General features: G+C 45.1%; 1 protein-coding gene across 1 annotated transcript in view; it reads right to left on the bottom strand.

Moving 5' to 3' along the window:
* Positions 1-4,696: 4,696 nt before the first annotated feature.
* Positions 4,697-25,594, bottom strand: part of HAPLN4 (hyaluronan and proteoglycan link protein 4) — a 34,181-nt gene continuing 13,283 nt past the window's right edge. Inside the window, exons 4-5 of the mRNA XM_039333005.1 lie at positions 21,013-21,315; positions 4,697-5,940 (exon numbers count right to left, since the gene is read on the bottom strand). Of these exons, the coding sequence (XP_039188939.1) occupies positions 5,591-5,940; positions 21,013-21,315 (653 nt within the window). The 3' untranslated portion in view covers positions 4,697-5,590. The remainder of the gene's footprint in view (positions 5,941-21,012; positions 21,316-25,594) is intronic.

Genomic DNA, 25,594 nt, shown 5'->3' with positions numbered 1-25,594 from the left:
CTGCATCAACAGTGGTATAATCTTGAACAGAGTCCAGATTTAGTCACTATAATACAAGAAGGATACTGAGGAACTGGAATTATTCTCAGTGTCCACGGGTAACTTAAGAACTAATAGATGGAAGCTTGATAGAGGGATAATCCAAACTCCTAATCCAGTGGTTCTCAACCTTTTTAATGCCGCGACCCCCAACCGGTCATAAGTCGAGGACTACTCAACCGGTCGTAAGTCGAGGACTACTCAACTGGTGCAGCACCGTTTGCAGAATGGGACTTTTGGCTGGCTCAGCAGGGCAGAGACAGCCTGGACAATTCCTATTGGCTTTTGAAAGCCAATAGAATTAGACTCTATTCAAGAGAGTCTATTCTATTGGCTTTCAAAAGCAAAATAGAATAAAAGGGAGTAGCACAGCTAAGCAAAAGGGGGGGAGAATGGCGGACTGCGTTGTTTGGCGACCCCCGTGAAATGGTCGTTCGACCCCAAATGGGTCCCGACCCACAGATTGAGAACCACTGTCCTAATCAATAAGGAAGGATTTCCTGACCACGAGAACTATGAAGCAGAGGACAATCTGCCTCTTGGAATCATGGAAACTGCATCACTGGAGGTTTTCAAGCATAAATTCAGCAGGCATTTCTTTGTATTCCTCCCAGGGCAGGGGGTTGGACTAGAAGACCTCTAAGATCCCTTCCAATCCCATGATACTACCATTCTATGACTGTTGCTGGGACTAATCAGGTTTGGAGTCTTATTGCCATGAAGAAGTCACCGAATTGAGGAAAATGTGAGGAAAACAGGCATTCTGGTTAGCAAATCTGGGGGGCAGTTGATGCATACCTGGCCCCAGGTTTTTCCCTGTTCTCAGCTGCTCCGTTTCATTTCACGGAAGGAGCTGAACAGGTGGATGTTCACACAGGCATACTAGAATAGAATAATTTAGTGTACTGCTTGAAGGTTAATAGAGGCTGCAAATGTCTTTCCCAACACGTTTTATTAAAAAGCATAAGCTTTTCTGAGCTGCATGCTGTAATAAAATGTGTTAGTTGGAAAAGGTGCAACCAGACTCATTCTGGGTTTGTTTGATAATATAGATCATGGGGTTTCAACCTTTTTTTTAAAAAAAACTGTGGAACTTGTTAAAAACATTCCTGGAATCTCTAATCAAGAAGCAAGTGCTCAGAAACTGATTGTATTTGGGAGAACTCGAGTAACAAGAACGGAAAGGGGAGGCTGGAGAGAGATTACCCCCTTTGTGCCTTAAAGCCAGAGATGGATTAACAACAATGCAGGTGAGAAACAGACACAGGGAGGGGGAGCCCGTGAAAACCCTTCTCCTTCTCTGCTTGTGGCCATTTGCCCAATGTGTGGTCAGATAGACCTTATAGACTCAAAAATATGACACAGTTTCCAACAGAAAGAAGGGGAAGGTAAGAAAGGGGAAGGAGGGAAAGATGAAGAAGAAAAGGGAGGGAGGGAAACAGGGAAGCAAGAGAGAGGAAAGAAAGGGAAACGAGCTATGGAAAGAAGGAGGGAGGGAGAGAGGAAGAAGAAAAAAGAACACAGAGGGATAGAGAAAGAAGAAAAGGAAGAGCACAATGGGGAGAGGATAGGAGAGAAGAAAAAAGGAAGCGAGAGGGAGGGAAACAGAAAGAGGGAAGGAAAGGGGGAGAGGAGAAAGAAGAAAAGGAAGAGAGGGAGAGAATAACATGGAGAGAGGAAAGAAAAGGGAGAGAGGAGGAGGAGGCAGAAAGGGAGAGAGTGTGCAGGAGGGACACAGAAGGAGGTGAAGAGATAAGGAAGGGACAAAAGAGAGGGAATGAGGCAGAGGGAAAGAGAGGGAATCTGTCTTCCAAGCCAACTTAGGCCAAGATCAGCTCTGCTTCCTGCCTCTTCTAGAGGTCAGTTAACTTTCCAGGGTCTTCTTCAGCGAAGTCTGCTAATGATGCCAAGCTGTCAAAGAGGTTGCTGGATGTTTTATATGGACAGCTGTTAACCAGGATGTGCTCATTATGCTGCAGCATCCTCCAAGCAGAAAGCAGCTTTTCGGATGCATTAATGAACTCGCCCGCTATGAGCCTGCATAAAACATACTCAGCTGCTCCAGCACCTGGGATAAATCTTGCCAACCTTTCGAATGTGACAGCAGCCTATTTTTCCAGCCACAATAAAAAAAAATAGAAAAATCTCCCCTGAATACAGACCATTAATAGATCCATCGCCCTTGTTTTTGTTTTGCAATCGTTTTAATTGAGGTTGCATGTTTATTAAAATTCTGCTGCATAAGGGCCAAGATTGGACTAGCCAATACAGTGAGAATGTTACCCTTTAAGGTTTAGTTGTTGGATTTCCAGAAATTGATAGCTTTTAGACTCCAAAAAGTGATTGATCTTAAGGTAAATCAGTTCAACTGCTTGAAGAAATTTAGCAATTACTGGTCTTCAGATCTTGGTGTCAACTGCCTTCTTCTTTTTCCGGAAGAGAGAGAACAATAAAAATAAAAAAGAACACAATATTAAAAAGGAAAAAGTCTTGAAAGTCTGGCATTGGCTTCATCGATCAATTGAAAAACGTCTGTTTTCTTTTTTCCTAAAGCAAGGCTCTAGTCCTCAAGAACCTTAAGGATTTCAGCGCTTTTACTTAATGAATGCTAGTATTAGTCTCTTTCTAATGTACATTATAAACTGCTTTTTCTGTTCTTAGAAGCAATTAAGTAATTACAGAAGCAAATACCCCTTCAGAATATATATAAAGAGAGATATTATCTGTAGAAATCTGAAATAGCAGTGACAATAAATAGGCAATACAGGCAAAGTTCCTTTTCATTCAGTTCTCTACATTCATATTTATTCCTTTTAGAGCTGATTCCGAGATAGCATCTGCTCTAGAAAAAAACCAGGAGATCCTGAGTTCTGATTCTCCCTCAGGTATGGAAGCTGACAAGATGACGTTGGGCCAATCACCGGGAGACAGTGAGTTCTAGTCCCGCCTTAGAATGAAAGACTTTGGCTAGGCCAGGGGTAGGCAACCTCGGCTCTTTTATGACTCATGGACTTCAACTCCCAGAATTCCTGAGCCAGCATAGCTGGCTCAGAAATTCTGGCAATTGAAGTCCATGAGTCATAAAAGAGCCGAGGTTGCCTACCCCTGGGCTAGGCCATTCTACAAGGTTGTTGTGGAGAAAATCCAAAGAGACAGCATTGGCTAGGCAGCCTTGATGTGTACAACATAAAGGTGGGGACAGAAACCTAATAATAAATATCTTTCAAAGAAAGATCGTTTCTGTGTGTGTTTCTTGAAGATGAGGAAGGAGTGAGTTTTTCTCATGTCTTCTGTCATCCATTGCATAAGGTAGTCCTCAACTTAAAACCATTCATTTAGTGACCAGTCAAAGATAAAACAGATGGTCCTCATACTTACGTCTGTTGCAGCGCCCCTGCAGGGACATGGCCACAATCCAGGTGCTTGGCAACCAGCTCGCATTTATGATGGTTGCAGGATCCCATGACTGCTGTGTTTGACCTTCTCAGTTGGCTTCCAACAAGCAAAGTCAATGGGAGAAGCCAGCAGGGAAGGCCACAAGACACAGTTACAGGATGTTTCACTTAACAATCACTGAAATAGCAGCCAGCTGTGTGCTGCAGCTGCCAAAAAAGTGCTAGGCTGCATTAACAGAGGGATAGAATCAAGATCATATGAAGTATTGATACCACTTTACAATGCCTTCGTGAGGCCACACTTGGAATACTGCATCCAGTTTTGATCACTACAATGTAAAAAAGATGTTGAAACTCTAGAAAGAGTGCAGAGAAGAGCAAGAAAGATGATTAGGGGACTGGAGGCTAAAACATATAAGTTGCTGGAATTGGGTATGTCTAGTTTAACGAAGAGAAGGACGAGGGGGGACAGGATAGCAGTGTTCCAATATCTCAGGGGCTGCCACAAAGAAAAGGGAGTCAAGCTATTCTCCAAAGAACCTGAAGACAGGACAAGAAGCAACGGATGGAAACTAACCACGGAGAGAAGCAACCTAGAACTAAGGAGAAACTTCCTGAGAGTTAGAACAATTAACCAGTGGAACAACCTGCCTCCAGAAGCAGTAAATACTCCAACACTGGAAGTTTTTAAGAAGAGACTGGACAGCCATTTGTCCGAAATGGTATAGGGTTTCCTGCCTGAGCAGGAGGTTGGACTAGATGACCTCCAAGGTCCCTTCCAACTTTATTATTATTATTAATAATAATGATGGTGATTCACTTAATGAATTCACTTACAGCAAAAAGGTGGTCAAATCAGGTACCATTACATGATGCCTCACGTAACTGGTTAACAATGACTTTTCCAATCCTGATTGTGGTTATAAATCAAAGAATACCTGTATAAACACAGTTGCACTGTGATGTTCCCTAGTTTGCTTGCAGTGCTTCCAAACTCTTGCAAGCAAACAGCCAAGTTCAGAGAGCATCAAAGACGCCACATCTTTAAGTTTGCCAAAGTTGAGAAACACTGATCTGGATCTTTAAAGCCCATATTGGTACCGTGAGCCTGACTCAGCCCTCCCAGTTTTGTCCCTCTGCTCTAAACCGTGATTGGATTGAATCAATTCAATCCTTTTGTGTCTGCTCATCTTTTAGCCGCAAACCCGGTGTGAGGGCTGCCATTTAGATCCAAAATCCATCCGCATCCCAACACATTTAAGCACAGGTTTTATTCACCAGGAACAGAGCATCATCTGAGTACAGGATGGCTTGCAGAATTAATGCAGGCAAAGCAAACATACCGATGGAGGGGACCAAATCTTTATGGTCCGGTTCCACAACCACTGGCTGATGGGAGATCCAGCTCAAGTTTGCTATATTTCAGCTTTGTGGCCAGAAACAGGACAGGCTGGAGGGCTTTCAACCAGGAGTTGGTTGCGACATGAGAAAGCAAGACAACGGAAAACTTGGAGGAGAGCAAAGGAGAGACTCTGGCTTCTCTGCTCCAGTCAAGGCCTTCAGGATGAGAACAGTCAGGGAGGTTGCTGAAGAGGAGAAAGTGGTCCTCATTTTCTGGATTTTTCAACACATTTTTGGGACATCACAGCCCTCCAGATCGTGCAAAAAAAACCCCCAGAGAATTCTCAGTCACTCCAAAAACATGGCTAAGGGTACGGCAAACAAGTTGCAAAACGCGGCCCTTCCCCAATCCACTCTGCTCCAAGTAACCCGGGGTCTCCCTCTACCCCACCCAAGTAGCATCATCAGTGACGTAGCAGCAAATGCAAAAGGCTAAAAGCAACACTTTTCTTCTTCCAAGATGCTGAAGAAGATTCAGATGAGCAGGCAAGGATCAGCGGGGTCAGCTCCAGCCAGGCAGTAATGCAACACATGCCAGATCTTCCATGGTTTCCAGAAATTTTGGACAATCCAGCTGAATTGCTGGGAAAGCGGAAGTCCTTCCATTTCGGTTGAGGACTACGCAACCAACCTCTTAAAATTTTTTGGGACACAAATAACAATTCCCCCAAGAAGAGATGGGGACAAATCTCATCTCTGAAGCTTGAACAGCAAATAAAACGGAGGCAGTGAGCTCTTGGCTCCAACATTTCTCTTTATACATGGAAAGCTTTCCATCTCCCTGGAGCATCCTTGTCCTTTTTCGGGGACTTCTCCCCGCCGGCCTCTTTGTAGCAATAGACCCCAAAGAGTTTGTATTTCTTGTCAGGGAAGCCCAGGTTGCGAACGCCGGGTTCCCGGCCCCCGCAGCGAGACCGGGGATTGACGATGGGGTAGCGGACACTTCCGTCCCCAACCCAGCCAGCTTCGCATTTGTCCAGGAGCTGGATCTTCCAGGCAGCATAAAGTTGGCCCACTTTGGCCACCGTACCTCCGTTTTGCTTGCAGGCCAGGACGGCTTCGGGGAAGCTGAGCTTGCGGTAGGTTTTGAGGAAGAAGACTTTGCCTGGAAGAGATCAGGAGGAAAAGCAGGGGAGAGCATCAGGAAAGGGTGATCGGTTATGTTATGTGCTCCTGGCCACTTTCCTTCGTGACCAGAGGCAAGCTCGCCTGACCAATAACCAGCCAAGACACAGTGAAGTCCTTTTGTTTCGTTTATTGCAATAAGCGGGGAGAGAAGCTATCAAAGCTTGGTTCTCTCCAAGGTTTCAACCCCAAATATTCCCTTCTATATACAGCCCTGTCCTGGCCGCCACATCCCTCTTCTTTCCCCATTGGCTGAGGTACTATGAGGTTACACTCTTTCCGACCGCCTCCTGCCTATTTCCTGCTACATACTAAATCAGTGATGGCGAACCTTTTAGAGACCGAATGCCCCAAAACTGGCCCCTCCTCCACTCCACCCCCTGCCCTGCCCCTGCCCCCATCCTGTCCCCCACCCTGCCTGCCTGCAGGGCCACACACCGCCTACAAGGCCCACCGCAGATCACCCAGGCAGCCCAGCAGTGCCATGGCGGCCACACCCTCTGCCCGCGCCCCATAGCATCAACTGTGCGGGGTGGGGCATGAGGGCAGAGTCTTGTCTACGCTGCCTGGCTGCCATGTCCTTGGCTGCACTGCTCCACATGGGCCACGCTCGGGGGCGACTCTCCTCCAGGGGGGCTGCTGGTGAGGAGGTGGTCGCAGTGGGAGGCGAGGCTGGGGCAACGGCATGTGTGCCCACAGAGAGGGCTCCGAGTGCCACCTCTGGCACGCATGCCATAGGTTCGCCACCACTGTACTAAATCATACATCACATGTACATTAATAATATAAAATATTAGACATATTCAATGGTTGGTTTTGAGTTCTGGGCCCCTTAGAACAATAGTTTCTTTCCTGTTTTTCAGTTTAGTTAAGTTTTTCTGGCTAGCTATTTCCTCTTAAAGATGTTTTTATAGCTTGTCTTCTTCCTTTCCCACTCTAAGACCCAGCTAATTTTTGCCTATGTATTTATCTTAAATCCTGCCTTTATGCTATCCTTTCCTGTTTCCCAGCCATTATAGTTTTTGGTAAGTTTCCACTGCAGCAAATTCAATTTTAAATTTCTCTTTCAATATTAAATTTTGAAGATCTTTCCTTTACTTCTATCAGGTAGTTAGGCCTTTCCAGTCCTAAGATCTGCAGCATATATGTGGATCTTTTAAGGCAGTGGTTCTCAGCCTGTGGGTCGGGACCCCATTTGGGGTCGAACGACCATTTCACGGGGGTCACCAAACAAGGCTGCCCGCCATTTTTCCCCCCTTTTCTTTGGCCACACCCCTGGCACCCGGTGATGTATAAGTGGTTGGGGGTCACCACAACATGGGGAACTGTATTATGGGGTCGCGGCATTAGAAAGGTTGAGAACCACTGTTTTAAGGTAATCCTCGACTTACAACCATTCATTTAACGGCCATTCAAAGTTACAACAGGACTGAAATTAGGGACTTAGGACCATTTTTCACACATAGACCATTGCAGCATCCCTGATGGTCACATGATCAAAATGTGGACGCTTGGCAACTGGCCTATATTTACAACGGTTGCAATGTCCTGGGGGTCACATGATCACCTTTTGCGTCCTTCTGACAAGTAAAGTCAAGGGGGAAGCCAAATTCATTTAATAGCCATGTTGCTAACTTAACAACTGCAGTGATTCACTTAGCAACTGCGGCAAGGAAGGCAGTAAAATGGGGCAAAACTCACTTAACCATTGTCTCCCTTAGCAACAGAAACTTTGGGCTCAGTTGTGGCTGTAAGTTGAGGACTACCTATAAATTTGGGTCCCAAAGTCCCTCCCCCACATAGGACTCTCGTTGGTAAAACTTCACCCAAATGTCTACCCCCCAGAAGGAAATATTAAAAAGGGAGAATATTATGTTTCCTCAAAGAGTCTTAAAAGAGGCAGAAATGCATGCCCAGTTTTTCTTAATAGCCCCAAGTCTCTCTCCCCCAAGTAGAAGCCAGCTCTGTAGAAATGCAGATGTAAATAATCCAGGAAGGTGAGAGGCCCCCAGCTAGAAGCTTAGGAAGACAGACACCTAAAATCTACATACCCCACCCAAACTCTAAGACAGGACATAATAGGATTAACCCACAGATGCCAAAGGGCACACCCAGATTCAGGTCAGAATACATGACAGAGGAAATAGCCTCAAACAGGAACAGGAAACAACTCCAAGCAAAAGGCTCCAGAGGGTATAAAAACCCACTCCCTACATGTGCTCTCGCTCTTTTCTTCCAGAGCCATCTTTCTGTCTGGCTCTCCTCTTCAATAAACTGCAACCTTCTTTCTAAAGCAGTCACCATGTTATTTATTCCCGGCTTGGACTGAACCATGATGAAGACTTTTCCTTCAACACCATCAAGAGTGGAAAATTTCAATCTACTTTTGGTGGTGGCATTATTGAGTCCCTGCCATCCCTCAGTGTTCATCATCAAGGTTAGCAGCCTATTTATAGGTAATCTTCGACTTATGACAGGTTACTTAGCAGCCACTCAGTTACAATGGACCCCCTAAAAGGTACTTTATTCCAAAGTTCCAAAGGCCCCACCCCCATGGTCACATGACTGCATTTTGGGCACTTGGCAACCAGCATGCATTTACGGCCATCCAACCTTCATGTAAACACAATGTCAGAATCCAATTATATTTCATCTTTAAATTATCAAATATAGAAACTCCCAATTCTGCCTTCTCTGGATTCTGCCATAAGAGGGAGAGAAGGGGGAGAGCAAAGGGGCTTTATGGCCCTCACTTCCTTCTTTACACTTCAAAGAGCTGAATGTGTGTTTATTGTAACCTCTAAGCGTTAACATATCAAAGAAGGGTAATTGCCTTTCATGTAGTATCTGAAGTCTCCATCCAGACGGAAGAAAGAAGAAAGGAGGTGGAATTGTGATACTTGAAACTATCACTGGAAGGGGGGTTGATTGGGTGGGACTACTGGGGAACCCCTTAAAACCTTGAATGGGAGAGCTTGGACCCCAAGTCCTGTCTAGCATGCCTGCAACCATTTTCTCTTAATAAAGGATTCCTGTTGGAAGAACTATTCCAAGAGTTCTGTCTTCTTAAGATGCAAAGTGGGGTGGGTCCTTACATTAGACAGGACTTGCAAAATTAATCCACCTGGAAGGTAGACCCTTGCCGGGGGATTTTGCAAAAATTTACCATGTCAGACAACGAAGCAAGAGAGGGAGAAAACTCCCTGGAAAGAGAGCCGCTGACCCAGTTGGAACCTTGCCAGATGTTGGGATCCGAGAGGCCAGATTTCTCAGAAGAAGAAGTGGTGGAGACACAGGACCACAAGCCTCGCTGGTCGATGGGCGTTGGAAAGAAAAGCGAGTGGGGAAAGGAATCAAGAAAAGTGACCCTGAGACGGGGGACCAAGCAACCAGAATGGAAGCAGGAGATGGAGAAATCCCTGCACGCAAGTGAAGAGGGAGGAAGCTGTATGCCGTACTCAGACTGGATCCTAGAGAGAGCTATTGACCTGATGAAGAGAACTCTCAGCTCCCTAGGAGAGGAGATTCCTGAGCCCTACGCCCGCCCCAGTTCCTGGAGCCACAAAGGGAGAGACACCGAGGGGGACGTGGAACCTGCAACCCCAGGGACATTTACTGATCCAGGAGCTCCCACCCCCTACCGGACCACAGATGGAAATCTGGACGGAAGACACTACCACCCACAATGGAGGCACCGATCCATTCCAAGACGTCCACCGTTGGAGGTGAAATTCAAAGGGGAGCCAACACGCTTGGGGTTTTTCCTAACCCAAGTCCTCAGCTACATGGAGGAATATGGGCAGGACATCCCCAGCGACAAAGCCCGCATCCGGATCGTGCAATCTGCCCTGGATGGACCAGCTGCAGATTGGGTGGTGAACCTGCATGACTCCAATGCCCCAGAACTCAGTAACTTCAACCGTTTCATGTCCTCGTTGAGAAGACGATTTGAAGACCCCCTGGCTGATCGCAAAGCCCGTGAAAGAATAACAACGATGAGGCAGGGCAAACGCCCAGTGGCTGAGTATACACAAGAATTCCGAGCCATTGCCAGCAAACTGAATTGGCCAGAAGACATCCTCCTTGGCCGTTTCAAAGACGGACTAAACTATGATCTATATGATGCTTGCCTGCCCCGAGGAGACCCACATCGACTTGAGGAATGGTACGTCTTGGCAGAGGAAGCAGAGATCGACATATTGAAGAGGCATCGCCGAGGAAAACAATGGAGCCGCCCCCCGCCTGAGCTGACACACCAACCGGTGAAATCATCGGATACAGCCAAGAAGCAGATGGGGTGTTTCAAGTGCGGAAGAGAAGGGCATCGAGCTGTAGAATGCCGCTCAAAGGCCCCCCAGCACAACCCAGACAGATCCCCAATCAACAAACCCAGAGGGTATTCAGCTAAGCCAAAAGAAACAGCCATGAAAATGATGGAAATTGCAGAAAACCCCACCTCTGCTCACCAAGGGGAAAGAACTCCAGCCTACACCACAGGGACGGTGGATGCCTCAGATGACAGCTCGGAAGGCGAACCCCTGGTAAGTGGACGCATCACACCCATCTTCAAAACAGTGACTATATTAATCCCCCCCATGCCCGAAGCTGTGAAGGTGAAAGCCTTAATAGACTCTGGCTGCACCCGCTGCCTCATTAGCCCAACACTAGTGGGGAATCTGGGCATCCCATCCAGGAGACTGGAACAACCAATCTCATTTGGCCAGCTAGATGGATCCATAGCAGGGGGGGTGCCAGCTACCCTAGCCACTCTGCCAATACACCTCTCCCTGGGCAACCATGAAGAGGACTTAACGTTTGTGGTGACCCCAGGTATGGAATGCCCAATGATTCTAGGGATGGAATGGTTGAAAAAATGGAACCCCTGGGTAAATTGGAGGACGACAGAAATCAAATTCCCGAAGGGGGACCCTATGGACTTAAAACCCCAAGAGAGGCTACCAGAATCAAGAATAGAAAAAGCATCCATAGGAGAGGAAAAAAGATTAACAGAAATACCAGAGGAATATAGGGACCTTGCTGAAGTCTTCAGTGAGGAGAGGGCGAATGAGCTTCCCCCCCACCGACCCACAGACTGTACCATTGAATTCAAGCCTGGGGCAAAACTCCCGAAGCCCAGATTATACTCCATGAGCCCAAAGGAGAAGGAGGAAATGGAAAGATTTATAAAAAAAAACCTGGAGAGAGGTTTCATTGAGCCAGCCAAGCCTAAAGTGGCTGCCCCGGTCCTTTTTAGAGAGAAGAAGGATGGCTCTTTACGTTTATGCGTGGATTATAGGGCCCTGAATACAATCAGTGAAAGCAACCTATACCCGCTGCCCCTCATGAAAGACATGCTGTCACACCTATCGAAAGGGAAAATTTTTTCTAAACTAGACTTAAGGGAAGCTTACTATCGAGTGAGAATCAAGGAAGGGGACGAATGGAAGACTGCATTTAACTGCCCCATGGGGTGCTATCAATTCAAAGTCTTGCCATTTGGATTACAAGGGGGCCCTGCAGTCTTTATGCAACTAATCAATGACGTTCTAAGGGAGCACCTGTTTAAGGGGGTCCTTGTTTACTTGGACGACATTCTTATCTTTACCGAAACAAAAGAAGAACACGTCAAACTTGTCAGAGCGGTTTTAAAGAAGCTGCGAGCCGCTCACCTATATGCCAAACTCTCAAAATGCGAATTCCACCAGGAAAGGATAGACTACCTAGGCTATCGCATATCCCCACAGGGCATTGAAATGGACCCAGAGAAGGTCAGAGCAGTATTAGAATGGGCACCACCCCGCACAAGAAAGCAACTACAAAGTTTCCTGGGCTTTGCAAATTTTTACCGCCAATTCATCCCCTCATTTGCACAGATAGCCTTGCCCCTCACTAACTTACTAAAAACGAAGGGAACATCCTCAGTAAAACCTAGCCAGCCACTAACATGGACAATGGAGTGCCAAGCAGCGTTTGAGAGACTAAAGAGACTTTTTTCTGCCGAACCAGTACTAAGGCACCCAGACATGGACAAACCCTTCATAATACAGGCAGATGCAAGTGATGTGGCAGTGGGGGCTGTGCTATTACAAGAAAATGATGATGCAGTATTGCAACCCTGTGCATATACATCCAAGAAACTCACGGAAACAGAACAGCGCTGGCCTGTATGGGAGAAGGAGGCTTATGGGATACGTTGGGCATTACTCACATGGCGACAGTTCCTGGAAGGCAACAAAATCCCCTTCCAGGTGTGGACTGATCACAAAAATTTGGAAGCCCTGAAAACTTCCAGGAAACTCAATCCCAAACAAGCCCGCTGGTCCCAGCATTTTCACCAATTCCAATTTAAGCTCAAACATTTACCAGGAAGAAAGAACTTCCTGGCAGATGCACTATCTCGCATGCCCCAATATAACAGCGCACGAACCACAGACTCTAGACCAATAATGGCAGAGTCACAACTGGCAGCACCAGTAACCACAAGAACCCAAGCCAAATTAAAACCACAACTGGACAGCCAAACTGGAATTGAATTCAGAAAAAGTTTGGAAACAGATGATTGGTTCCAGAAAAACAAAAATGTGTGCACAATGAAAGACGGGTTGCCTTGGATAGGGGAAAAGTTATATATACCAACAACTCAAAGAGTAACTTTCATGCACCTTTGCCATGACACAAAATCAGCAGGGCATTTTGGATTTGTAAAAACTTTACATTTAATTAAACGGCAATTTTGGTGGCCATCCATGAAAAAGGACATTGAAAGTTATATAGCCAGTTGTCCAAAATGTGCCACGGCAAAGAGGTTGCAAGGGAAAGTGCCAGGACTATTGCAAACAGTGGCAAGTCCCTCAGCCCCCTGGAGAGAAATAGCCATGGATTTTATAGTGGAATTGCCAGAAAGCAATGGGAATACTGTGGTCTGGACGGTCACGGACTTGTTTTCCAAACAGGTGCACTTTATCCCTTGCCAAAGATTCCCACTGCAAAAGCCTTAGCAAAACTTTTCATCCAACACATTTACAGATTGCATGGGGCACCCCAACGCATCATCTCTGACAGGGGGGTGCAATTTACGTCTGAATTTTGGAAGGAATTTTTATCCCTCTTAGGAACCACTCAGGGACTGACATCTAGCCACCACCCTCAAGGAAATGGGGGGGCTGAAAAAATGAACTCAGTACTTAAGCAATATTTAAGATGTTTTCTTAGTTTCCAGCAGACCGAGTGGGCGGACTTACTCCCCTTTGCAGAAGTTGCCTACAATAATGCAGTCCACTCCAGCACAGGTTACACTCCTTTTCAAATAGCCACCGGTCAAAGTTTCAACCCCATGCCAGAATTAACCCCAAACGAACCAACGATCCCCTCGCTGAAAGAATGGATGGAAAAATTACAAAACACCTGGCCAATAGTCAGAAAAGCACTAGATGAAGCTAGGCAGGCTTACAAAACACAAGCCGATAAAAAAAGGGTTGAGCCTACACCATTCATTATAGGAGAGATGGTGTACTTATCTACAAAATACCTAAAGTCCCTACAGCCCTGTAAAAAACTTGGACCAAAATACATAGGACCTTTTCCAATTAAAAGAATCATAAATCCAGTAACAGTAGAATTAGAGTTACCCAAAAATCTCAGGCAAATACACCCAATTTTTCATTGCAGCTTGCTGAAAAGAGAGCATCAGTCACCTCTACGGCCAAAAATCCCCCCCCCACCACCTCCAATCATGGTGGAGGGTGAACAACACTTCGAAATAAAGGAAGTCCTTGACTCTAGGAGATATCATGGAGCAACTCAGTACCTAGTTGCCTGGAAACACCTCCCTCCCTCACAAAATGAGTGGGTCCATAAACGTCATGTCAGAGCCCCGAAGCTATTGAAGAAGTTTCACACAGAGTATCCTAACAAGCCTAACTAAAATTTTTACTTGCGTTTTCTTTCAGGTGGATCTCTCTTATTGTTAAGAGGGGCCGGATGTCAGAATCCAATTATATTTCATCTTTAAATTATCAAATATAGAAACTCCCAATTCTGCCTTCTCTGGATTCTGCCATAAGAGGGAGAGAAGGGGGAGAGCAAAGGGGCTTTATGGCCCTCACTTCCTTCTTTACACTTCAAAGAGCTGAATGTGTGTTTATTGTAACCTCTAAGCGTTAACATATCAAAGAAGGGTAATTGCCTTTCATGTAGTATCTGAAGTCTCCATCCAGACGGAAGAAAGAAGAAAGGAGGTGGAATTGTGATACTTGAAACTATCACTGGAAGGGGGGTTGATTGGGTGGGACTACTGGGGAACCCCTTAAAACCTTGAATGGGAGAGCTTGGACCCCAAGTCCTGTCTAGCATGCCTGCAACCATTTTCTCTTAATAAAGGATTCCTGTTGGAAGAACTATTCCAAGAGTTCTGTCTTCTTAAGATGCAAAGTGGGGTGGGTCCTTACACACAATTTATTATTTGTTGCCTAAAAGCAGCATTTTCTTCTGATTTTTGGCAAAAATGCCACGGGCGAACAATGGGTTCATTTAACAACTGCTTCAATAAAGCAGGTCATAACATCGGGATGGTCATGTTGGTGACCTGCTTTAGGGCCATCATGACCTATGACCATAATGGGAAGGCTCTGTTACTGTCATAAGTCAAGGACTACCTATATCCAGAGGACAGTCAACTGAAGATACCCAGAGTCAAAGAACAGTGAAAAGGTGAGAAGGCATTGAGGGACAAAGTTGTCAGTGACAGTCACAAGAAACAAAGACACTTGCAGCCATTCTATTTTTTGTTTCTGAAAGAAAACCTGTCTTATTTGCTTGGGAAACGTTTAAATTTGGCAAAGCGTCAGTGCCAAGCAAAAGCAACGCAGCGGGCAGAAAATGAACCTAGCCTGGGCATGCATCCAACACACAGGGGAGCATCTCAGCTGTTAAGCCTTGCTGGCATCATCCAAATAGGCAAGATGCGATATGAGCCTGCAGCACCTCCAGGGATCTAGTGTGAAGCTGCGAGTTGGATCAGGAGTGGCTGAAAGGTGCAAATTGGAATTCCACACCCTTAAAGAGCTGCAGCTGTTTCTCAGAAACCCAACCCCTCCCCCCTCCCCCCTCAGCTATCACAGTGTTTCACAACCTTGGCAACTATAAGGCAGCTGGACGTCAACTCCCAGAATTCCCCAGCCAGTACAGGTCAAGTCCACCCATCTTGAAGTTGCTAAAGTTGAGAAACACTAGTCTAATGGAAGGAGCTTCAGCAGGGCTGGCTGGGGAATTCTGGGAGTTGAAGTCCAACCATCTTAAAGTTATAGTTGAGAAACGCTAATCCAGGGGTCTTCAAACCTGGCCCTTTTATGACTTGTGGACTTCGACTCCCAGAATTCCTCAGCCAACGTGCCTGACTGATGAATTCTGGGAGCTGAAGTCCACAAGTCATAAAAGGGCCAAGTTTGAAGATCTCTGCACTAGTCTAATGGAAGGAGCTTCAGCATGGCTGGCTGGGAGTTGAAGTCCACCCATCTTAAAGTTGCTATAGTTGAGAAACACTAGTCTAATGGAAGGAGCTTGAAAATTATAAAAATTGTAGGATGCTTTTGTGGCCCTCTTGGGCCACTTGTTCCTGAAATATAAAGACACTGCACACTGCAATCAAGCCACATGGTGGTCAAATGCCCAAACCTATTTTATGGCAATTTTTGTGGCAGTCATTAACCAAACGGTCATAAAGCAGCTGAATAAGAGCATTAAGCAAAATAGTTAAGCAAACCCATTGTTTACTCTGGCATGGTTTTGCCACAGCTCAGACAGTTTGGGACAATGGTGTGAAACACAGTCGTGTGGCTGCAGGAAGCTGCAAATGCCTCTCTATCATATTGCCAAGTGCCTCAAGTTCGGTCAGGTGACCCCAGAGATGCCCTGGCCATAGCAACTTCACATCCATGTCCTTAGTAGCCCAAAATATCATTACTTGGAATGGTCATGAAATGACTGGTTATAAGTTGAGGACTCGCTGCATTTTCCTCCCCTGCTAATCTTCCTGCGGTGGTTTCTTGCAAGTTTTTCCTCTGCAGTTTCTCTTCTCTCTCCTACCCTTTTAACTGTACAGAGGTCAAATGTAGCACAAAGAAAGACTAATGCAGAAAGGAGATGCACCCTCAGTCTGCTGCAGCCTCACAGCCTCCCCAGTTTCTGTACAGTCAGTTTTCTCAGGTTGCAATGCCTGGTGTGTTCCTACTTCTTCTGTTCTTGATCAGAATCTTTTTTCTTGGGATATACAAGTAGTTCCTGACTCAACTGCCAATCGCGTAGTGACTGTTCTACGTTACATCCCTGAAAAAAGTGACTTATGACCGGTTTTCAAACTTTTGTAGCAAGCTGTTCCACTGATTAATTGTCCTCACTGTTAAAAAGTTCCTCCTTAATTCCAGGTTGTTTCTTTCTTTGGTCAGTTTCCAACCATTGTGTCTTGTCCTGCCCTCTGGTATTTTGGAGGGTAACGTGACCCCCCCCCTTCTTTGTGGCAGCCCCTCAAATACTGGAATACTGCTATCATGTCACCCCTACTTCTTCTTTTCTTTTTTTGAAAAAGAATCTTATTCCCCGGATATATCTCATTCTTTGCCACCTACCCACTCACACTGACACACACAGACACACAGACACACAGAGACACTTTCCTTGACATAATCAAAGCGAACAACAGGAGATTAAATGCCTCCCATGCAAAGATGGATTGAGCTGATGAAGGCACTTCGTTCCAAGGCTGATCTGCTGCTACTTAGCTGGCCCATGATTGCACACATGAAACCTCCGGTGCCCCCTGCTCAGATCCCCCTGAGAAAAAGTAATTTACACTTCTCGGGACAAATCCCATCAGAGTCTTCCATCATCTTGCCAACTCCAAGTATAACTACCACCTTTGTGTGTGTGTGTGTGTGTGTGTGTCCCTCGTGGGACACGAAGCCCAGAGGAGCGAGCTCATAAACTGCCAGAAATGGCCCAAGCTTTCTCTTAAATGTGTTACTATGATTTGTGGGAACCAGCTGAGGTCTGTTTCATTTTCTTGCACTGACTAATAAATTAACTTTCCCTGTGCTGTGTTGTCTGTACTAAAAGTGGACCATCCATTAAAAGCTCTGGAAAACATAAACCCACCAGAACTGTAGAAAATTATGGTCCAGCACATTGATTAATTATCTCCATCAAGTCAGTCTTGATTCTTTGAGAACCACAATAGATGGATTCTCTCCATGATGATCTGTCCCTAAAGCGGTTCTTCAGCTGTTCTAAGAGTGGGGGCACCCATCACTGCTGTAACTGAGTCCATCCACTTTACTGCAATTTTCTTTTCTTTCCTTCCAGCCTTCCCAGTGTTGTGGCAGGATTTGGGGTGGGGGGTGGGGTTCAACATTACCATCTGTTCTCTTTTTCTCTCCCCCCCCTCACACACACATACACACATGCACACATGCACACACGCACAAAGAGTGAAAGAATATCTTCAGTTTATACTAAGATTCTTTCTGCGCACTGTTTTATTAGGGTGTCCGTAGGCTTTTGGATATCAGCAAAGCACTACACCAAAATCTTGACGCAACAATATATCCTGAGCTCTCTTTTTTGCATTATTTTAGTGCATATATGCTAATTAGTGATCTAGTACAGGCCAAAGAAATATCTATCTATCTATCTATCTATCTATCTATCTATCTATCTATCTATAGATCATCTATCTATCCTAGTGGACAATCACTTAAATATGAGCCAGCAGTGTGCTGCAGCTGCCAAAAAGGCCAGCATAGTGCTGGGCTGCATTAACAGAGGGATAGAATCAAGATCACGTGAAGTATTAATACCACTTTACAATGCTTTGGTAAGGCCACACTTGGAATACTGCATCTAGTTTTGGTCACCACGATGTAAAAAATATGTTGAGACTCTAGAAAGAGTACAGAGAAGAGCAACAAAGATGATTAGGGGACTGGAGGCCAAAGCATATAAGGAAAGGCTGCTGGAATTGGGTATGTCTAGTTTAATGAAGAGAAGGATGAGGGGGGACATGATAGCCCCAATATCTCAGGGGCTGCCACAAAGAAGAGGGAGTCAAGCTATTTTCCAAGGCGCCTGAAGGCAGGACAAGAAGCAACAGATGGAAACTAATCAAGGAGAGAAACAACCTAGAACTAAGGAGAAACTTCCTGACAGTTAGAACAATTAACCAATGGAACAACCTGCCTCCAGAAGCGGTGAATGCTCCAACACTGGAAGTTTTTAAGAAGAGACTGGACAGACATTTGTCTGAAATGGTATATGGTTTCCTGCCTGAGCAGGGGGTTGGACTAGATGACCTCCAAGGTCCCTTCTAACTTTATTATTATTATTATTAATATTATTAATGTTATTATTATTATCATCTATCATCTATCTACCTATCTTTCTACTTCTATCTATCTATCTATCTATCTATCTATCTATCTATCTATCTATCTATCTATCTATCCATCTATCTATCCATCTATCTATCACCTATCTATCTGTCATCTATCATATCTATCTATGTCTGTCTGTCTGTCTGTCTATCATCTCACACAATGTTATTTTTTGCAGCTCACGTGTACTGTGTTTGATAGAAGAATGTGTGCATTCCTGAACACTGGTAAAACAGGAAACCTGAAAGAGGCATAACATCATCAGAGAGAAAAAAAAGTGCTCCATTGCAACATTTTATCAGTATACCCCAAAAAGAAATAATTAGAATGGAACTCAAAAGAGCAACACCCTCATCTGGACCCTTGTTCTACCTACTATACTTTAATCCCTAATCTCTTTGGAAGTCTGCTGGAGAGGGTGGCTTTAATGAAATAAATGAATAAATAAGTTTAATGAAATAAATAAATACATTTTCCATGTTTTTCAGAGGGTCTACTTGCCTTCAATAGCTCCTATGTAAGTAGGAGAACTTGGCTGCAAAAAGAGGATGATCCACTTTAGAACAGTGTTTCTCAAGCTTGGCAACTTGAAGATGTCTGGACTTCAACTCCCAGAATTCCCCAGCCAGCATATGAAATTGCCGATGAAGTCCAGACATCTTCAAGTTGCCAAGCGTGAGAAAAACTGCCTTAAAGGAACAGAAATACTTTCTCCTAGCACAAAAACATCATTAAAATAGCCCCAGCTATTATAGATTATAGGCATACAGAGACCACATCCCGTTTTCTGATGAACTTGCACAGACAAGCTGTGGCTTGCTGGTTTTCCATGGTTAAGATCAAGAACTCGTTCCCTCGCCCTCTTTCTTCCTCTAATTGCAGTTTTTATGGCTCAGACAGCTTAATTCACTGCTGCTCAACTACTGCTTGCTCTAAAAATCGGACCAGCCTTATGGTTCCACGGTTGAGAACAGCTGCCCACAAATGATCCAGGATTCCCACGGTACAGTTCAGGGATCATGGCAGAGAGCAATAAACATCCAAACCAGAAGGGTGAAAGCATTTATCCATGTGGCAAAGCGGTTTTGCTCTATGACCGAAGCCAGAGGCATCTCTTCATGATCCATTTGGCAAGCCAAGAGGGGTTTCATGACCTGTATCAATTATGCAAAGGGACCACAGCGTACAATCTTTCCTTGCATAACATTATTATGATTTGTTTATTTATTTTGCAGCTTTTCCTCTTAACGCTTCTCTTAATTATGTGAGTCACAATCTGCTGAAGCTTCAAAGCCCATCCACATTTTTTGGACGGCCTCTTGGTTTTCTTTGAAAACAAAAATTCACAAGAAGAAGGAGATTCAACCAGGAAATACAGATATTTCATTTAGTGACCGTTCAAAGTTACAACAGCACTGAAAAAGTGACTTATACTGTTTTTCACACTTATGCCCATTGCAGCATCCCGATGGTCACATGATAATAATTCAGATGTTAGGCAACTGGCTCAGATTGATGACGGTGGCAATTTTCGAGGATCCTGTGATCATCTTTTGTTACTTTTGTTGAGACTCTAGAAAGAGTACAGAGAAGAGTAACAAAGATGATCAGGGGACTGGAGACTAAAACATATAAGGAACGGTTGCTGGAATTGGGTATGTCTAGTTTAATGAAGAGAAGGACGAGGGGGACATGATGGCAGTGTTCCACTATCTCAGGGGCTGCCCCAAAGAAGAGGGAGTCAAGCTGTTCTCCAAAGCACCTGAAGGCAGGACAAGAAGCAACGGATGGAAACTAACGAAGGAGAGAAGCAACCTAGAACTAAAGTGAAATTTCCTGACAGTTGGAACAATTAACCAGTGGAACAACCTGCCTCCAGAAGCGGTGAATGCTCCAACACTGGAAGTTTTTAAGAAGAGACTGGACAGCCATTTGTCCAAAATGGTATAGGGTTTCCTGCCTGAGCAGGAGGTTGGACTAGATAACCTCCAAGGTCCCTTCCAACATCATCATCATCATCATCATCATCATTATTATTATTATTATTATTATTATTACCTTCCCACGAGCAAGGTCAATGTGGAAGCCAGATTCGCTTTACCACCATGTTACTAACTTGACTACTGCAGTGATTCACTTAATATCTCTGGCAAGAAAGACTGTAAAATGGGGCAAAACTGTCTTGCTTGGCAACAGAAATTTTGGGCTCAGTTATGGCCATAAGTTGAGGACTACCTGTAAGGAGGAATTTCCTGACAGGGAGAACGATGAATCAATGGAACAGCTTGCCTCTCAGAGTTGTGGGTGCTCCATCACTGAAGATTTTTAAGAAAAGATTAGATAACCATTTGCCCAGGATGGTATAAGGCAGGGATCCTCAACCTTAGCAGCTTTGCTGGCTGAGGAATTCTGGGAGTTGAAGTCCACAAGTCTTAACATTGCCAGAGTTGGGGACCCCTGGTATAAGGACTCCTGCCTTGGATAGGGGGTGGGACTGGAAGACCTCCAAAGTCCTTTCCCACCCTATGACTCTATGATATCCACCAAAATGGCTGTCCCCTGAGAGAGAATGCAAGCAAGAAAAGGCATGTTTACACAAGGTGCACACAGGGCCTAAAATCTGGCCTTACCGTTCAGATTTGAGGTAAAACAGAAGGCATCGTAACGCTCACGGTCTTTGTGCCGGTAGCCGTAGTTCCTCACACCAACTGGGGTGTCCTTTCGTCCACATTCATCCCGGGCCTTGGAGATGGGATACTGGACAGAACCATCTTCCAGCCACCCAGCGTTGCACCAATCCAGTCCATCCAGCCAGGCTTCATGCAACTGGTCGTAGGACGCCAGAATGCCATCCTGCTCTAGACAGGCCTTCTGTGCTTCATGGAAATTCAATGTGTAGCGCCCCAAGCGAGGGTGGTAGGGGAAGATCACCCCTAAAAAGACAGGGAGAGGAAACTCAGGAGTTCAGGTCAAAGGTCAACCTTAACGAGGCTTACCATACTTGATGCCTTCCCAACGGATTGGATTTCCAAGAGGACAAAATGTACTGAAGATGTTATCTAATTGGGTAATGAGATGTCGGTAAGAAAACAACCAGGTTTAGAGAGCAACAAAAACCCTTCATTTCAACCACGAGTTACAAATATTCTATTGGGACAAAACTAATGCCTTACAGAGGGATGCTCACATGGAAATTGAGGGTTGCACCATTTTAACCACTCTGGAAAGTTTGAAAGGATGTGAATAAGATCAGTCAATCCTAGATTTTAAGGGACCATGAGTCCTCAAATCCCAACCTCCTCCTCCTCCTCCTCCTTCTTCTTCTTCTTCTTCTTCTTCTTCTTCTTCTTCTTCTTCTTCTTCTTCTTCTTCTTCTTCTTCTTCTTCTTCTTCTTCTTCTTCTTCTTCTTCTTCTTCTTCTTCTTTTCCTTCTCCTCCTCCTCCTTCTATCATCATCGTCATCATTAAAATGTGTGTGCTGCCTGACTCCCAATGACTTTGGGCAACTTACAAGTACAAATATTTTTTTAAAAAATACAATAAGGAACAAAATAAAAGATAGTAAGATCTCCCAGATGAGGAAGTAAGGAAATAAGGGAGGGAGGGAGGGAGGGAGGGAGGAAGGGAGGAAGGAAGGAGGAAGGAAGGAAGGAAGGAAGGAAGGAAGGAAGGAAGGAAGGAAGGAAGGAAGGAAGGAAGGAAGGAAGGAAGGAAAAACAATCACATAGAAACATGTACAGGAATATGGGGATAACTTTGAACCAGGCCACGAGCCATTGAAAGAGGGAAAAAACTCTATACCCTATCCTGGGAAACAGGAGGGTATGAGAAAGAAACCCAAAATAACTCTGGCTTGAAAGGGGTATGAAAGGGGATAGAAAGAAACACTGTTAGGCTTTCAAGATAGTCTTATCATATTCAGCAACAACACCCCTCTTCCTTCCTTCCTTCCTTCCTTCCTTCCTTCCTTCCTTCCTTCCTTCCTTCCTTCCTTCCTTTCCTTTCCTTTCCTTTCCTTTCCTCCTCCCTCCCCCCTCCCTCCCTCCCTCCCTTCCCATGTATAAATCTAATTTTCACCAAGAAACTTTCCTGTGCAGAATCCCTCCTTGCATACATGCATCCTTCCTATATAAATCAATCAAGCAAAATAGATGGGCAATGCCACCGTTGTGAGGCTAGGCCGGGGCCGCAACTGATGTTGAGAAGCAATGGAAACCCTCTGATGGGGGTCTTGTCTGAATGAATTGAACAATCCAACTAGGCTTTGGGGAGCCAGATCTTAGAAGTACCTGTACCCCTAGCACAGTGTTTCTCAACCTTGACAATTTTAAGGCATGTGGACTTCAACTCCCAGAATTCCACAGCCAGCAATTGCTGGCTGTGGAATTCTGGGAGTTGAAGTCCACATGCCTTAAAATTGTCAAGGTTGAGAAACACTGCCCTAGCAGAAGGCAAGAACTGAGGGGAGGGAATTAATTTGAGATTGCAATGCTAAATAGGCACCTTCCTTGGTGGATGTGCTTTCCTTAGCTCAGGGGTCTCCAAACCCCAGGCCACGGCCCACTACTGGGCTTTGAGCCCTTCAAAATCGGGCTTTGGAAGTGGTGGATGAGTGCACACATGCATCCCCACATGCACGAGCAGCAGACAAGTGCGGGCGCTCACCCACCACTTCCGTTCTGACCGGTCCACAAAGCCAGAAAGATTGGGGAACTCTGCCTTAGCTGAGCCATATTTTTTTTTCAACGAAGTTAGTACTGCCAACAGAACTCTATTTGATTGCATCAAGCAGCTTCTCTTCTCCATCATCTCGCCCTAATTCAATCTCATCAGACTTCAGCTGAACGTATAATTTCAGCGGAATGAGATATTGATTTAATGCAGCAGCAAAAGTCAGAGAAAGTGTTGGAGGGTGAAGGGATTCTCTAAGCCAGTGTTTCTCAACCTTGACAATTTTAAGGCATGTGGACTTCAACTCCCAGAATTCCACAGCCAGCAATGCTGGCTGTGGAATTCTGGGAGTTGAAGTCCACATGCCTTAAAATTGTCAAGGTTGAGAAACACTGCTCTAAGCACTGGTTCGATCTGCAACATTTCATAGGTCACAAAAGCTTACGTCTTCTAATAAAATTAGTCAGAAAGGTGCTGCCGGATTCCTAAGGTTTTATTGCCATAAACTAATGCAGGGCTTTTCAACCAGTGGTACGGGTACCACCTGTGGTACATTGGCATCTGGCAGGTGGTACGCGACCATCCTAGAAAAGTGGTAGCGGGGGAGGGGAATGAGTTGAACCGGTGGCAGCACCGCACAAGCCTGGGCAAGAGATGGCTGGAGCTGCAGGGCTGTCAGGGCTCAGTGGAAGCGCCAGGATCAGTGTCAGGCTCCAGCCAGAGCTCAGCGCTGATCCTGGTGCTTCTGCTGAGCCCTGAAGAAGCGCCAATCAGCTGGAATGTTGTGATTTACATGCAGATGCTTGGCAACTGATTCATATTTATGACGGCCAGTGTCCCAGAGTCATGTGAAGTGACTGTTGTCTTATCAGGCTAAAAATGTCTATAATGAGAAGCATCAACTTGACCTCAGGAATTATGAGACTGCTATAAAGACTTTTATTTTTGGGAATGTCTTGGAGTCAGTGTGGACTCCTGGCAACTGCCTGGACAAGCCTTTGCAGTTTTCATGGCAACATATTTTGCAAGTGGTTTGTTATTGCCTCTTTTCTAGGGCTGAGAGAGAGGGACTGTCCCAAGGTTACTTAGATGACTTCACACAGAAGGCAGGACTAGAACTCATGATCTCCCAGTTTGTAGTCTGATGGCTTAGCTGCTCTACTAGACTGGGCTCTTTGGTAATGAAGATATTGGCCTTTATTATTTGCATGATTTGGCTTGCAAAAAACTCTTGGTGACCACTAGAGAGTAAAAAAGGATTTAAAATATCTTTGCCCCCATCTAGTGGACATCTGGATGGTTCCGGTCCAATCTTATAGCTATCATCTTGATTGTTAATTGCCATAAAATATGAGAAAAATCTGGGGAAAATGGCTGTGTGTAGCATCCCTGCTAAGCAAACAGCACCACATCTGATGGCCTCATTTGAGGATACACATCTTTTATTTTCAATTTCCTTTTCCTCCTCTCTATAGTCTTTGGTGGTGTCTGGGGGATTTAATTGCAGTCAGATAACAGCAGGCCAATTAACAGGGTATCCCAGACAAGAGAAGGGAACAGCTGCACTGGTTACCATTGGTGTAATTCAAGGTCCTGGTAGTCACCTATAAAGCTCTACATGGCTTGGGATCAGATTACCAGAGGAATCACCTTTTTTTCCCAGAGTTTCTGCCTGTCCAACTACTGATAGGGCATGCTGCAGATCCCGTCAGCCAAAAAATATCAGCTGACGGGGACTAGAAGGTGAGCTTTTTCTGCAGCAGCTCCTGCTCTGTGGGACATCCTCCCTTTGGAGATTAGGATGGCCCCAACCGTATTAGCCTTCCATAAATCTTTAAAAACCTGGCTATGCTCCCAAGCCTGGGGCACTACATGTGCCAAGGGCCCGGCCTCCTGACTATATTGTGAACAGACCAAACATCTTGCTTTGTAGCTACTTCGAATTAGACACTTTAATGTTTACATTGTTTTAATGGGTGGTGGGGTTTTTTTTACTGCTTTTATGGTTTTAAAACGTTTTTAAGATTTTAATTGTAATGTTTGTTTTGAATCGTGAGCTGCCCAGAATCATTTGCTGAGATTGGCAGCTATAGAAATTAAATGAATGAACAAACAAACAAACAAATAGCAATAGTAATAGCCCTTAGACTTATATACCACTTCACAGTGCTTTGCAGCCCTCTTGGAGCAGTTTACAGAGTAAGCATTATTGCCCCCCAAAATCTGGGTCCTCATTTTACCGATCTCGGAAGGATGGAAAGCTGAGTCAACCTTGAGCCCAGTCAGGACTGAGTGAGTCGAACTGCTGGCAATGTGAGCAGAGTTGCAATACTGCTTTCTAACCACTGCGCCACCATGGCTCTAAATAAATGTAAATAAATAGATAAGCAGAAGGAATGGGATAAGATGTTGCTGTTGCTGCTGCTGTTGAACTGCACCATGGGATGGGCTGAATATAAGTCTATAGCCTCAGTGAGACATTGACCAGCTCTTCTTCTTAGACTTCTCTGCACACTTGTCCAACATCTTTTGCTTCGAATC

Source organism: Crotalus tigris, unplaced genomic scaffold (assembly GCF_016545835.1).
Source record: "Crotalus tigris isolate CLP2741 ecotype Arizona unplaced genomic scaffold, ASM1654583v1 scf7180000024471.848039, whole genome shotgun sequence".
NCBI classification, from domain to species: domain Eukaryota; kingdom Metazoa; phylum Chordata; class Lepidosauria; order Squamata; family Viperidae; genus Crotalus; species Crotalus tigris.
This window is presented reverse-complemented; position numbering and strand designations above follow the sequence as displayed.